This window comes from Tiliqua scincoides, chromosome 16 (genome assembly GCF_035046505.1).
Source record: "Tiliqua scincoides isolate rTilSci1 chromosome 16, rTilSci1.hap2, whole genome shotgun sequence".
NCBI classification, from domain to species: domain Eukaryota; kingdom Metazoa; phylum Chordata; class Lepidosauria; order Squamata; family Scincidae; genus Tiliqua; species Tiliqua scincoides.
This window is the reverse complement of record NC_089836.1, coordinates 5,621,810-5,636,519: the sequence shown is the minus strand read 5'-3', so window position 1 is coordinate 5,636,519 and position 14,710 is coordinate 5,621,810. Positions and strand designations below refer to the sequence as shown.

The 14,710-nt window shown below is 41.7% G+C and overlaps 1 protein-coding gene across 7 annotated transcripts in view; it reads right to left on the bottom strand.

The window, feature by feature from the left end:
- RALGPS1 (Ral GEF with PH domain and SH3 binding motif 1) overlaps positions 1-14,710 on the bottom strand; it is a 140,937-nt gene that overhangs the window by 91,303 nt on the left and 34,924 nt on the right. For all 7 annotated transcript variants that reach the window (XR_010793393.1, XM_066610614.1, XM_066610616.1 and 4 more), the window contains exons 6-8: positions 14,611-14,694; positions 13,973-14,062; positions 11,741-11,833 (exon numbers count right to left, since the gene is read on the bottom strand). Coding sequence is in view for 6 of the 7 variants with exons in the window: in XM_066610614.1 (XP_066466711.1) it covers positions 11,741-11,833; positions 13,973-14,062; positions 14,611-14,694 (267 nt within the window). In the remaining variant the exon portion in view is untranslated. The remainder of the gene's footprint in view (positions 1-11,740; positions 11,834-13,972; positions 14,063-14,610; positions 14,695-14,710) is intronic.

Below are 14,710 nucleotides of genomic sequence, written 5' to 3'. Positions count from 1 at the left end.
ATGCCCAGCATCAAGACAATGGAAAGGCATCACAAGTTTTCAAGCTACAATGATTATCTGTAATATACACAACATCACCGATGTGACAAAGCACAGATGGTGGGCAGACAGCATTTCTTCAACAACGATACTCAGAGACTAGAGCTCTGTGGTGTGATGGGGGTGGGTGGGTTCAGACTGCAAGCTATATGCGAGCACCCTGCTACTGAGACTGTGAAACAACTGACACTGAGTGTGTGATATTTCACAGGGTGTGGTTTCAAGCATTCCTGTTATAGAGTACTGTATATAATTTCAAATATTAACAGATGTGGATACCTCAACAACAGGTGCAAATGACTGAGCCTTTTATAAACAGGGCCAACCTAAGCTTTTTGAAATGGTTGAAGCCTCCACAACTATTCAAACTATTTTGCTGCTGGTTCTGAAATGGGTTATACATGTGTGAAAAGCACGTGGAAAAAAATCAGTCCACATGCTCCTGAGGAACAAAACGCGTAAATGGAATGAAGAAAAAGCTTGGACACAACAAAGCTGGGAAGCAAACAATGTCTGCATCTCTGCCAACCACCCGCCAGCAACATGCTGAAGTTGTTGCAATTCAGTTCCAGGTCATAAGAACTTGCTTGAGATTTTAGAACTGTTACAAACCACAACATCTAACCAAGAGAACAATAGTGCTTGAAACATAAGGACATTGCTGTTTCCAAGGCCAGCAAGGTTTTACTGTTTACAAAGACCAAAATTTTGCAAGCTGTCTTCCTAGTTCTATGCTGGACAAAAATGCTTGCCACAAAAACGTAAGATAAACTCATCTACAGCTTGTTTATATCCTTCAAATGGCAAAATACAGTCTGTTCCATCTTCCAGAAAACAGGAATCGGAACGCACAGATTGAGGCCTCTTCCCTCTTAAAATACGTCCTCCGAAAAACGTGTATGGCTTCAACAGCCATGGTGGCAACTGCAGAGAATGCACAAAGGAAATGACACAGCCTGCAGAAAAACTGGCACAGAATCAACATGTATTTGTGGTGTACATATGCCTCAAGTAAAAAAAAGAAAGATAAGCATCAGGGAAAATTGTGAGATAAATGGACGACTCTGCTACTGTCCCCAAACTTCACAGTTACAACAAGATGCTGGAGTGCTAAGATCAAGATTTAATAGACCATTGCAGACTCCCCAGTCATGTTCTTGCGACCTGACCTCAAAAGATTCCTTGACCCATGTACTATTGTATTGTACCCACTATACTGATTTACGCCATTGATTTCTATATCCATTCCTGGAAAACTTTCATGGTTCAGATAAAGACTTGATCCGGTACTTGTTGGATGGGAGAAATGAGTGCCGCTCATCAAATGTTGCAAAATATTTATTTAAGGTACTGTTGAGGCGTAAATTCCTCTGTACACACATGCTTCAGTTTTTTTTTTCAGTAAGACCTTTATTGGCATAAAATACAGAGAAAGAACAGAACAAGACAGGAAATTCCTCTGTATTTCTATGCCTGATCAATGACAGGTGGCTACTTTGAATATTTTAATTTTGTTTTCTTGATGGATTGTTTATACCAATAAAGGTGGAATGAAATGAAAAAAAAAAGACCCTGGCCACATGGGAAAATGGCCCTCTGGTGAAATCAGTTAAGAGGCTCTTGAAGAAGGAAGGCCATCTCGATATACAGGTGAAGCCAACATATTGTTTTATTTTTTGGGCCATAGCATTGATATTGTGGCCAGTACAGTTGCTGTATTAAAATTAAAATTGTCCAGGATTAAAGGCCACAGTCTAGTAAAAACACTGTTGTGTTTACAAACCTTTGACGATGCCCACCAAAGACATGGATGAAACGTTAGGTTTTGATGCTTTTACTAGACAGTAGCTTTTAATCCCAGACAATTTTAATTGCAACAATGACATAGCATTCTTGTGGTAGCAGCATTTTTACACAGTTCCTTGAGACCTGTTATGGAATCAGTCTTCACAGGTCACTGTCTTTGACTGCACAATTGAAGATTGCAGAATGGAAAATAGTGCCTTAAGATCATGGGGCAGAAAGTGTGCGGGGGGGGGGCAGCTGTCCCGGAGTGTTCCATTCAATTCCTATTGCTAATATATTAGCAAGAACTCATTAAATCTTTTTGCCACTGCTCGCATAGGTGAAAGTGGGTACCCGAGATGAAAGATAGTGGCAGAGGTACATAGGAAAGCCTTCAGAAAAACCACCGGTTGACTTTTTTTGGCCTCCTTTGCACATCTTCAGATACTTGTTGTTGTTGGCAACCTTCAGTCTCGAAAGACTCTGGTATCGCGCTCTGAAAGGTGGTTCTGGAACAGCGTCTAGTGTGGCTGAAAAGGCCGATTTGGGAGTGACAATCCCTTCCACACTGGGAGCAAGTGCAGTCTGTCCCTGGCCTGTCTCCCTGGCTGTGGGCCTTCCTTCTTTGCCTCAGACCGTTAGCCGCCCTGGGTCCCGTTAGGGAGAAGGGCGGGATAAAAATAAAGTTTTATTATTATTATTATTAAGTGTCTCTTCAAACTGGGAAAGGCCATGCTGCACAGCCTGCCTCCAAGCGGGCTGCTCAGAGGCCAGGGTTTCCCACCTGTTGAGGTCCATGGTGTGAGAAAAGAAGGGAAGCCTATGGTTTTGGCAGCCTTGCTCACAAGTGGTAGTGATCAGAGTTCTGTGTGCTTTATCACAAGGTTGCTATAAACTAGAATACACAAGCAAATTATTTTAGGGAATAGAATTATAGAAGGATAAAGAAAAAGTCTGACATGTGATGAATAAATTTTAAAACTTCCGCCAAGAAGGAAGATGTAATCAGTGTAGTAATTCCTCCTAAAGTCCTCTAGAATTTAGTGGCTCTATGAATTCCTGCTCCTCACCTCTTTTTCATTACTCAAGCTGCCTCCCTTTCACAGTCTTTTTGTCCTACAAGCTGAACCCCAGAACATGATCCCCACCCCCGGGCTTTCAAGCAGTAAACCAGTATCTTTCTTGCACTTCTCAGGAATGATCACTGGGTAGGGAGAAGAGTAGTGTACAGAAGTAGCCATTACTTGGGAAGCGAATCAGGGTGTGGGAACTCTTGGCTTACGTCATGGTCTATTATTAAACTGCAAGCGGGAAGGGGGGATTTGGGGGTTGCTTTAACTGGGATTATTTTTTTTAGAGCATATGTTATGTCGCTTGATTTTTAACTAGATATTTGTATTATTTTTAATACTGCTCCAAGTTTTAAGGGTATTTAAACTTAATTAAAAAACAAAACTAGAGTTCCTTTGCACAAACACATGCAGGACACAAGAGTCCTTCCACATCATCCTCTAGGAAGCAAGAATGCCCAGGAGTTAGCCAATGCAAATACAAGGAACTCCAAGCAGGAAGAAATCTGCAGGAGGCCAATGAACACAAGCAACTTTTCTGTCCAAACAAATGCTGAAGCATGATCCTGAATCGGGATTCCTAAGAAAGAGTCCCAAAGGGTCTTCAACAAGCAAACCCAGTAACTGGAGATACTGAAGAGGAACATTTCCACGTTGCTTGGCTGCAACAGCTGACATACAGAGAGTCCCAATGAATATCTGCCTTTCTCCTGCCATTGCTTCTAAAACAAGCCACAGAGAGGCACGCTTTTAGCATACTTTTCACAGTAGCTATATCAAACTCTGGAAGCCTAGTCCTCGGAGGAATCTCTGAAGTATGCTAGGTCTCAGCATCAAAAGGAAGGGACCACAAACACCTCCTGCTGAAGGGAAAAGGCAGGATATAGATAATCTATTTGATATAATAATTTATATCAGTAATAATTTATATAAATATATATATCTAATTTAATAAAATAGAAGGTATGGGCTTGGGGTGGGTAGTTCCCTTAAATGAGAAGCAGATAGGAGGGGAATGGACATTTCAGAGCATTGCCACCTAAAAAAGCGATAGCTGTGCTCTACGCTTCAGTTATTAGAAATGTCTGGTAAGGGGACACGAAATTGTGTCTTCGGATGGAAGCAGGAATAAAGGGATAGGTTCAGAGCAAACAGGCTCTCTGAAAGAGAGCTAAGAAGTCGAAATGGTGCCCATGAGGTACTGGGGAAAAAGCCCGCAGTCCGGCAGAGGAGTCAGAAGTGCTGAAGCAGCGAGAAGGTCAGCAAATGGGAACTCAGGGGAAAGCAAGCACAAACCTTGCGCTTCTGTGGTTACTGCAAATGTCTAGTTCTGTCCTCAAGCTATGCAACGCTTTGAAATAACCAGCAAAAAGGAGACAATTCAGTTCCCATAATATTAATAAAGGAGGGTAATAATATGCCAATTTATTTATTATGCCACTATGCTCATCTGCTACCCCTCCCCCCCCGGCAAAATATCAGAATTTGATTAAACAAGTGTGTTTAAACAAGCATCATACCAGCACGCGGGAAACTAATTCTATGGAAACCAGTTAGAAAGTCCATTATACTAAATATGTTCTAATTCTGAATTCTTTACAATTCAGGCAACTATTCACAGGACTCCAGATGTTAAAAGAGGGCTTCATCTTATTATACTTGGAAGCAAATATCCCCTCAAAAAATTCCGTCATAAGAATGGAATGTTTCCGATGATCAAAATTCAGCGGAGGAGAACCTTTGCTGTGCTGTAGACTCCTTCCAAGAGCTGTTATCAAAATGGTTTGGTTTTTCTTCCCAACACTCTGTCAAATTCATGGCCGGAATAGTTCAGAAATACTGGTTCTTAAGCCCAGTTTTCTGCAACAGTCCATGTGCTTAGGGCATTGAGTGGTATCAAGAGTGACCTCCCTGCAGAGAGCTTCTCATGGGACAGCAGCCTGAATTCCCCAAGGTCTAGTCCTATGAGCCACTGCCTTTTATCCTTCATTGCTTACTGTGCTTGAATCTGCTTCCAGAACCCATCCTCACTTCCTTCCTCCAAATCCTCTCTAAAAGCCCACATTTCTGAGAAGCCTTTGACACAAGCCCCAGTCCTCACATATGAAGACCATGCAAGGGAAATTGCGTATTTTGCTCTAGCCCCCACCCCCCTCCTTTGCATCTATCATCTCTCTTTTGTACCTTTCTTTTAGATCAGCAGGCACCAAACCCCGGCCCACAGGCTGGATCTGGTACCTGCAAAAACCCATCCCTGCTGTGGGTGACCATGAAGCACTGGTCCACCAGTCTCCCACCAGTGCTGAACCAGTGTGGGCCGGTGCTAAGCCCCACAAATGTGCCTTATGGCACATTTGCGACAGTGTGCACTGGTAGTAAGCTGGTGCGCAGAGCTCAGGATTGGGTTCTTAGAGGACAAGGTTGGATACAAACACAGTTTAAAGAAACAAAACCCCTAATGTATTAACATAATTTTTTTTCTGTTCTGGTTTTCTTCTTTTCCAGACTGACTTCAGAACTGCCTATGGCTGGAAAAAAAACAAGCAAACAAACCCCACTTCTCTGTGCGTAACGAACAAACTTGCTCTGTTAGTCATCTCTTTCATGGAAAGCTGCAGCATTCCTAGGAAACCTGCAGTCTTCATTTACTTATTTAAATGTGAACTTGCACAGTATTTGTCTAGTGGTGTTTAACTTTACAGAACATCTTTTATCACTTCATAAACTGCACTCCGGAGTGTCTCCTCTGGTAAGGGTGAACAAACTTTCAACATTCCCTTTCCTGTGTCTCCTAATAGCCAAAAAAGTATTAAAAGTTACTTTTTGTTTAGCAGCTACAAGTCATCATCTGGAGAAGAAAAATGTAAAAAAAAAGTTCAGCAAAGTAAATCAACGTATTGAAAATTCTATTTTACATAGAATAGATTCATTTCTAATACAGACACCACACCAGGAATCTGTTACCCACTAGAAAAATAATGTGTTATTCTAACATTTTATTCAAATTTCATCATGTTTTGTTTTCTAAGCCTTACCTTGTGATGTAAAAATGCAGTTGGAAAACAAAAAGAAAATCCATGTATATAACTGTACCTATCCTTCCTTTTGTCTTCCCTTAAGAAAATAACATAACAACGTAAGTCTGTGCTAAAACAGTTCATTTAAGGAATACTTTGCACGTTGAAATATTGATAAAGTACTTTATTTCATGGTAACACACTTAAATATTGCTCCTGTGAGGCGGAGCAAATGACATGCTATTGGATTGTTTCCTTAACATAGCAATCCCAAGTATGACTATTCAGAAGTAAGTTCCACTGTATTCACTGGTCCCAGATAAGTATGTTTAGGATTGCCAATCCTAAATCACTTACTGCCACCGGCATAAGACTGTAGAGCTGCCAACCTTCTGGAAATATTAATTGGTTCAAGAGAAGGGAACTTCTACCTCAAAGGGCCCATCTAGACCAGAGCTTTATTCCCAACTATTCTCTCTGCCAGGTGCTAGTTACCCTATTAAGTGAAGTGCCAAAACGAAGTACGTACATAGAGCTGCACGTCTGCATTAGCAGACTACACTGAAAGCAATTTTTGACTTGTCATTCTCCTTGCATGGGAAGGAGCTGAAACACAGAAGAGCAAAATTCCTGAGCACTGCTTTGTTACCCACCTCACTAGACAGCCAAGGGTTCCATTCAAAGTTAGAGAGAGGAAAGGAATCTCAAGTAGATGATCAACCCTGCCCTGCCCATCAGTCTCATTGCTTACAAAAACACTGTAGTTTTAAAAACCTGAGCTGCATGACCGCAAGGACTGGGGCAGTTATTGTTGGGTCAGGCTCTTCAACCAGATTTGGATGGAATCTCTGTGGATTCTTTTTACATCACTGTTCTGTACTGCATTAGCAGGAAGTGCAGATCTCACAACGAAGGACAGAGGCTAGTCAGCAAATAACTATTACATGGGAGGAGGGGGGAAGAGATGTGATCCATGGTTACATGTAAAATCCAAGCCAAGTTTCAGTGAAACTTGGTGCAGCTCCTCCTTCAATCAGAAGGAGAAATATTAATATTTGCCTCTTCCCCTCCATCGACAGCTTAAAAGCTGTAGCCTTTTTACGCATCAGCTTCTGGTTTGCTTTTTCCCCCCCTCTGTTCTGAGAAAACACTTAGAAACGTAAAATGTGCACAGAACACTAGCAAAGCCAGCACTGTTCCCAGTTCTCTCTTAATACACCTCCTCTCTGGCTAGCAGCAAAGCAGAACAAGGATGTGTTGAGACTTCCTGTGAGTCTAGAGAACTGCAAGATCCAGTCATTGTTTTGTCAGTTAAATCTTGTGAAACCATAATTTTAAGGGTCACTTTGCCAGTTAAATCTTCAGGGTCAGTAAAGCACCACGTGCTGTTTCCCACTTTGTTCCACCATCACTCCAACCCCAAGGGTCTGCAGGCACTCCTTCCTGCAGCAACAAAAGAAGATTCTACAATAGGAGTGTATTAGGGGTGCAAAAGGAGTCACACACTGAAGCTTCTGAAGTGCTCCAATGCAAATGTTTACAGTGCTTGCTGGTGTAGTAAAGCATCAGGTCATTATACAAAGTATCTTTTTAAAAGTGTAACTAAACAGTTCTACTGTATTTTTCACCTGGACAAACAACTTTTGTCTATCTATGCCAACTTATCTCAAACTGAGCAGCAACATCTGGGCTTTGTCTCAATTCTTCTGCTTTAAGAACTCAAAGGGACTCTGATGTACGTGTGGCTATTACACCACTTTCATTTTTACTTACAGAGTCACTCAGGACTATACAAATGACTTATCCTCCCCCCCCCCCCCAGCTATTTTACATCCTTCTGCAATTTCAGGAACACAACAGAAGAAAATCACTGCAACGTGACTCACTCTTCTGGCTTTTACTTAAAACAAAAATCTTGCTCCCAGAGGTAGGTGAATTTCTGGAAATTCATCTTTTCAAGAAGCTGACAACACGGAACGGCTATGACAAATACAGCTTGGTCAACTCAATAAAAAAGCAGATTTTTTTTTAAATAAGAAGTTTGGAATGTGGTAGCCCCTTCTTCCCTCCCAAGGATTTCAATTACTGAATAGCCCCCCCCCCCAATCAGGAAAAAAGGAATTGGAACCAAGCAGCCTCCAATGTAAACAAGCGTCTCTCTGATGGAACAAGTCCTTCTCTTGTAGGAAGAACACTTTTGAACTGAACCCAAAGTGCAAAAGTCTCTGCTAAGGTGATACTTAACTATGCTGCATTAAAATCAACCAACAAGAGTTAAATATTTAAACATCTTAAAGGAATCCCTAAAAACTGGATTGCAAAACCAAAAATTTGAAACCTGAAATATTGCCAAAATGGTCCATCTGGGTCAAATTTTGCTTCAGGTCTAGACTAATTCCTGATATATTGCTCATTACCTACACAGCAGAGGGCATCAATTCACAATTTTGTTCCACAAGAGCAATCCTTTCGGAAATAGTTTGTTTAGTTTGAAAGTACAGTTGTTCCTTTTGGGCTACACGTTTTAAAACAAAGCAGATTCATTTTTCACTCCAGACTTCTGAATCTTGCTTTTCACTCCAAAACCAACAGGGTTTTTATCCAAGTGGTCATTGGTTCTCCCTTTTTGGTGATCACTTGGAACTGTTCCCATCCACCTCCATCCTTGTCTTTAACACAAAAAAGAAAGAAAAAATGAAAAGAAATATCTAAATGTGTTTGACAGAAGACAAGCTACTGTACAAAGACAACAAAAAAAGGTAGGACATCCATAGCAAATACATTTGCTCAGAATCCATTTCAAAACCAGAAAAAAAAATGGACAGCAACACCACAAATTTAATTTCCTGCTTGTGGGTGTAGCCTTAAGCACATATACAGCACCCTCAGAACACCATAACTATATATTAGACTTTAAAAAATGGGAAAAGGACATACATCTTGTAGATAACAAAACCAATGTGAATTTTCCAATGGAAACAAAACAATCCGATTGTCACTGCAGCAGGCACCGAGCCGGGCCAGAGAATCAGCCTAGGTGGTTTCATTTCAGGTAATCAAAAGAGAAGTTAATGCTTTATGATACATAAAAGACCCTAGAAATGTCTTCTTAAGCCTAGGAAATTTGTTCAGAACCAAGAGCCATATTGGAAACAGATAAATAGGTAAAGGGCTGCTGCAGGCTCATGTGATCCATTATCTTCACCAGCTTTAGATAGCCTTCTGCTTACCAATCAATTTGCCAGGATAAAGTTGTAAAAGCTTGAGCCTAACAAATCACCCCAATCCTATCTATTCCATCTCAACAATGGGCAGAGCTTTAGGGCTCAATCCTACCCAACTTTCCAGCGCTGATGCAGCCATGTGAGGCAGTCACAGAGGCCTCAAGGTAAGGGAAAATTTGTTTCCTTATCTTGGGGCTGCACTGCAGCTCAATCAGCATTGGAAAGTTGGACAGGACTGGGTCCTTAGTGTAGCTAAACGGAGACTCCAACAAAAGCCTAAAGGTTACAAGTCAAACTCTGCATCTTATAAAAGAAGGTACAAGGAGACAGCCTTCACTATCCAAGGAACTGTGAGATTACTTAGGATAAGAGGATGTGTGGCTGAGGGGATTCATTCTGAAGAGTAATTTGACACGAAAAGGTTGCAAGAAGGGGGAACGGAACTTCCTTTTCCTTGCTTGGCTGCTTGAGCTATTTTAGAATGGCAGCAAGGTGCATTATGTATAACATCTATATTTCAAGGATGTGACATAATTTTTGCCAAGGCAGTTTTTCTTTTAGTTTTTGAGCCTAAAGTTAAGGAATGGGTTCATTAGAGAGGGCCAACAAGCCTTTCGGATCCAAAATCCTTACAAAAAGTTATTTCTATCAAGCCTTCCTTGCTGACATTATAGATAAAAACCACAGCAAACAGCCTAAATTACTATAGAATATAGAACCAATTCAAACACATTCTACACTATTAACCGAGTGCAGTATAGCTAAGCTGCAAAAAGGATTTGTAACTAGATACGGTCTGACTTGATTTTTTTGTTTTGTTTTTCATAACTAAAGAGCCCTTGAATAATGTTTGGTGGAAAGTGTGGGTGAAAGTGAACACACGTTTCCTCAAACAAAGTAAAACCCACTGGAAAAGCTCCATAAAAATGAGCATGGATTCCAAAAGTGGAAGAAAAAAGCTGGTTTGGTCTCTTCAAGTGATGACCAAACCATCATGCCCTCACTAAATGGGAATACTGAAGAGGTTGCTTTCACCAGTTAAAGTATGATCCATCCTAATCCTATAACACAAACAATATCTACCACCTCTAAAATACTCAAATGAGTCCCAAAATAAGCCCAGTTTCACTGGGGCTGCTCCAGCTTATGTTGATTTGAGGTTTGGTTTGCAACCAACAGCTCCAATGTTTATTAGGAGTGAATACAATACAATAGCGAGATTTTAAAGAGGAAGGAGGCAGTAAAGGTTCATTTGCCTATACAGCTGTGGGTTCCTCTTGTCAAATTAAAAGAGCCTGGGTGGCCCAAGGAAATTGTACTCCATTCCAGCACCTGAAATAAGGGCAACATAATGACATGACAGGACCCAATCCAAATCCTAATGTGTCCCTATAACAGAGGGGTGGAGTGCAGTTTAAAAAACAGCATGGGTGGGGGAGGGGTGACACCCATTCTAGCCCATTCTTGTCCATCCAATAAACTGCTTTTTCCAACAGTGGTTTTTCTCCTGGCAAGAGTTACTTTTGGTCTCAAAGTTCCGTTGAGAGAAGAACGTCTTTAACAGGGAGCACAGGTGAGGAGATTTCAGCTCTCTGGCAGAATGGTAAGGTCCACTCACTGAGTGGACAGGTTCATCAGAACCCTACCCCTGGGTCACTTTAAACTGAACCACTTTAAACCACTATACCACTTTAAGGGTACCTGGCCTCCTATACAACAGTATACAGAGCTGAGCTCTGTGGACGATGCACCTGGCATGAGGAGGTATCTACTGACTTCAGTTTTTTAAGGAACTAGGTAGCAAAGTTTGTATATAGCAAACATCACGGAAGAATAAAACAAGGGACACCCAGAAGCGAGTCACTTAGTATCAGACAAGTTGCAGCAGTAGTGTTCCTAGAGGCGGGCAAAGCACAAAGTTTTGCAGGGCACCCCAACGTGCTCGGTAAGCTGCCCCATCCCCTCATTACTGGAACCACTCCTGGCAGTAAGAGCAACACAGAGGAGATGCCTCCATGTTGCTCTTGCCAAAGGGAATGGCTCTGACAGCGAGGGGCAGTGTGTGTTGAGGCTCCCCACAAAGTTTAGTGCTTTGCCCCCTCCCTGTGAATGTTACTGGGTTGCAGTAGTACTGCTGCTGCCATTTTGTTTTAAGGTTCAGACCTGCACAGTTTGAAGAGTGGTCAGGACTAGGGGTTTTAGGGGAGCTGAATTCCATCACTGATTTTAACTGTGGAGTGACTACTTTGACCAATCTCCCCCCTCCCATATCTTTAGGAGCTCCCTCTCAACTTGCTTGGCACCCTCTTCGCCTTGCTTCCTCGTTCTGTCCCAGAGACTTTCAAAACAGAATGCGTGCTGTTGCCATGCTACCCTCTGCCTTTTCTGCTGTTCCAACTGACTTGGGAGGTGGGAAAAGGGGTAGAATGACACAGGAGAAGTGCCCACTGGTGGCTGTTTCCTATCACATGACAGGGAAGCAGTGAAATACCAAGCACGAAATGAATGGTTTCCAAACCACAAAATTCCAGACAACCACATGTTGCATGTGAAAGATTGGTTGGGGGGGGGGGGGGAATATTTCAAAAATCCCAGAATTACTTACTGCCCAAGTTTTTGTCAGCCTGAAAATAGGTGCACTTTGCAGGGCTGATACCACAGACATGAGGGAATGAAGGTTGTTCAATTCTAGAAGTTTCTGGGGAAAGAAGAGAGACCAAAAAACCATCAGCTTACCATGTGGGGTTGGAATGATCAGGCTAACTTGACAGAATAGCAGCAGTTCCAGGGGCTTGCTCTTTATATTTTATATAAATTATCTATATAAGTTATAGAGCATCCAAAAGGTTTGAATGCCTCACTAGGACATGAAACTGCAACAGGCGGAGACCAGGAAACACACTGTGCTGTTACTCAGTGCTTATTTTAAACACTTATAGAATGAGCAAGAAGAAGAAAAAAAAAGCAATTACAACATTCAGCTTTCATAGCACTAATAAGTACCTTTGAATCTATATGGAGAATAATAACTAAACTTCCAATTTGGAAACATTAGCATGAAGGCATGTATTCAGTAGGTTTGGCTGTTTCCCTCAAAGGAATTATGGTGGCTGCGCTAGTGCTTTGCACAAGCACATTATATCCTTTACTGGTGATTCCACATAGGTGCAAAAATGTTGGACTGGCAAGACCTAGCTGTTCCAACCTAAACCGGTTTCAAGATACAAGCAGACCTCTGGAACCTAACCTCCAGATCTAGAACCTAACATCTAGAACTCTAGATGATAAAGAAACTCTCATAACCATTAAGACCAAATGTTTTGCTAGCTGCTTCCCCAAATCCATTTTAAAGTTGCAGAAATGAAGCCAGTAATCTCAACTGGCCAAATGTTAACAATCATGACTAACTCGGGTCGGGATCATCACAGTGACATTATGGGGATTGCCATTAGGATATAATCTGTGGAGCTCCAAGAAATCTGAACAATAAGTGCTTCTGCCAATCTCAACTGTTAATTGTAAGAACAGAAGCCTTGTTCAAGGGGCATCCTAAGAACATAAGAACATAAGAACAGCCCCACTGGATCAGGCCATAGGCCCATCTAGTCCAGCTTCCTGTATCTCACAGCGGCCCACCAAATGCCCCAGGGAGCACACCAGATAACAAGAGACCTCATCCTGGTGCTCTCCCCTACATCTGGCATTCTGACTTAACCCATTCCTAAAATCAGGAGGTTGCGCATACACATCATGGCTTGTACCCCATAATGGATTTTTCCTCCAGAAACTCGTCCAATCCCCTTTTAAAGGCGTCTAGGCTAGACGCCAGCACCACATCCTGTGGCAAGGAGTTCCACAGACCGACCACGCGCTGAGTAAAGAAATATTTTCTTTTGTCTGTCCTAACCCGCCCAACACTCAATTTTAGTGATCCTCTCTTCATCCAGTTTTTTAATCCGGGTGACCTTTCGGGTGTTTGCATGAAAGGGGTCCGTTTTCATGATACATACCTGGGTAGCAATCCCCCAAAAGTGGGATGGACAGAGACTGACACCAGGCTAGAGGGGAGGTATTTATAAGAATGGCAGTCACTGGTCTGGGATACATCACCAGAGAAACTGGTGTGAACCAGTGCTTGGTGCTTGGAGAAACCATGTGCTTGGTGATGTATCCAGAAACTGGTGACTGAAACTGAGGTGGCATGGAGGTCAAATAGGAAGCCAGAAGTCAAATAGGAAGCCAGAGTATGAAGAAGGGGGAAATCAGAGAGCAGAGGAGCGGTGGGAGAAGCATACGGAAAGGGGATGTTTGGGGTGTGTGTGTGTATATTTCCACAGAGTGGATAGTTGGTTATACAAATTGGGAGTCTGACTGCCAAGATCCTCCTGCTTTTTATTACACAGACCAAGCAGCAGGTCTTCATTCAAACTACTATTTACTTATATTATTAGTTCAATTTCTTGCCAGTTTTCCAAAGGTCTTCCTTAATTTAATAAAATGTTTCTGAGTAAATAGAAGCTGCTCTTCAAAAAAGGAACAGCTAATTTGTGGGCAGAATCACTTAGTGGATCTGTATCAAATATGCTTCTCAATGGTTCGGCTTTGAAGAACTTAACTGGTAAGTCATCTTTGTAGTTGCAGACAATGAAAGCACAATTTTGTTTATATGCACCCCTGGACAGGTTTAACCTGCTAGTCGAATCACCCCTAGTCCCCACTAATCATCCCTAGTCCCTACTATTTGATTTCTCAGAGGAACAAGAGAAGCAGGTGACAGACATAAGAACAGAAATGCGGTTTTGAGACAGAATTATCATATTAAAAGGGTCGTGCTTACCTTTGCTATTTTCACAAAATGGCTCAATATTTCTGCCCTTATTTTTAAGGTCTGTGCTGTTAAAATTTCTCGTACAACCCAGAAACTGACCTATAAAAGTAAATGTAAAGGTTACACAAGGCAGATTTCACTGAATTCAAAACCAAATCGTAAGACAAAATCGCTATCCACTCAAACAGGTACAGTTGGGTACTCGTGAACCGGAGCAGGTAAAGGAACTTCTAATCCATTTGGGAGAATGGAACACCACAGGTGTCTTCAGACTACATATACCCAGCATGTTCCACCAGCTTTGAGGCAAAGGGTAGAAGGGAGACTGGGCAGTCTTATTTTTTCCAAACAATATTGGTTAAGAGGAGGAAGAATTCAACACCAACAATACATATTCCATGGACGAAAAACTAACAGGAGCACAGCTAAGTGAAAATTACTTTTGTACCCAGACACTTGCAGAACCGTCAACTGCAACATTTCTCACATAACTTTTAACACCGTAGGAAACAAGACATAGTTAAAATTGCCTTGTAAATAACTAATCCATCAAATAAGGCTGTCAATCAGATTCAAATGTAACAAATTACAAAGTTAATTTGTATTGACTTCTGACAGACACTTTTTGTTTTAATTAAGAGTCTCACCTGATTAAACCTTCTTGTAAAGGCAACAATATTAGGGGCAAGGATGTGTTTTTCTTTCTTATTCCATCCACAACTTGCTAGTTCCTAGAAAATACAGCAG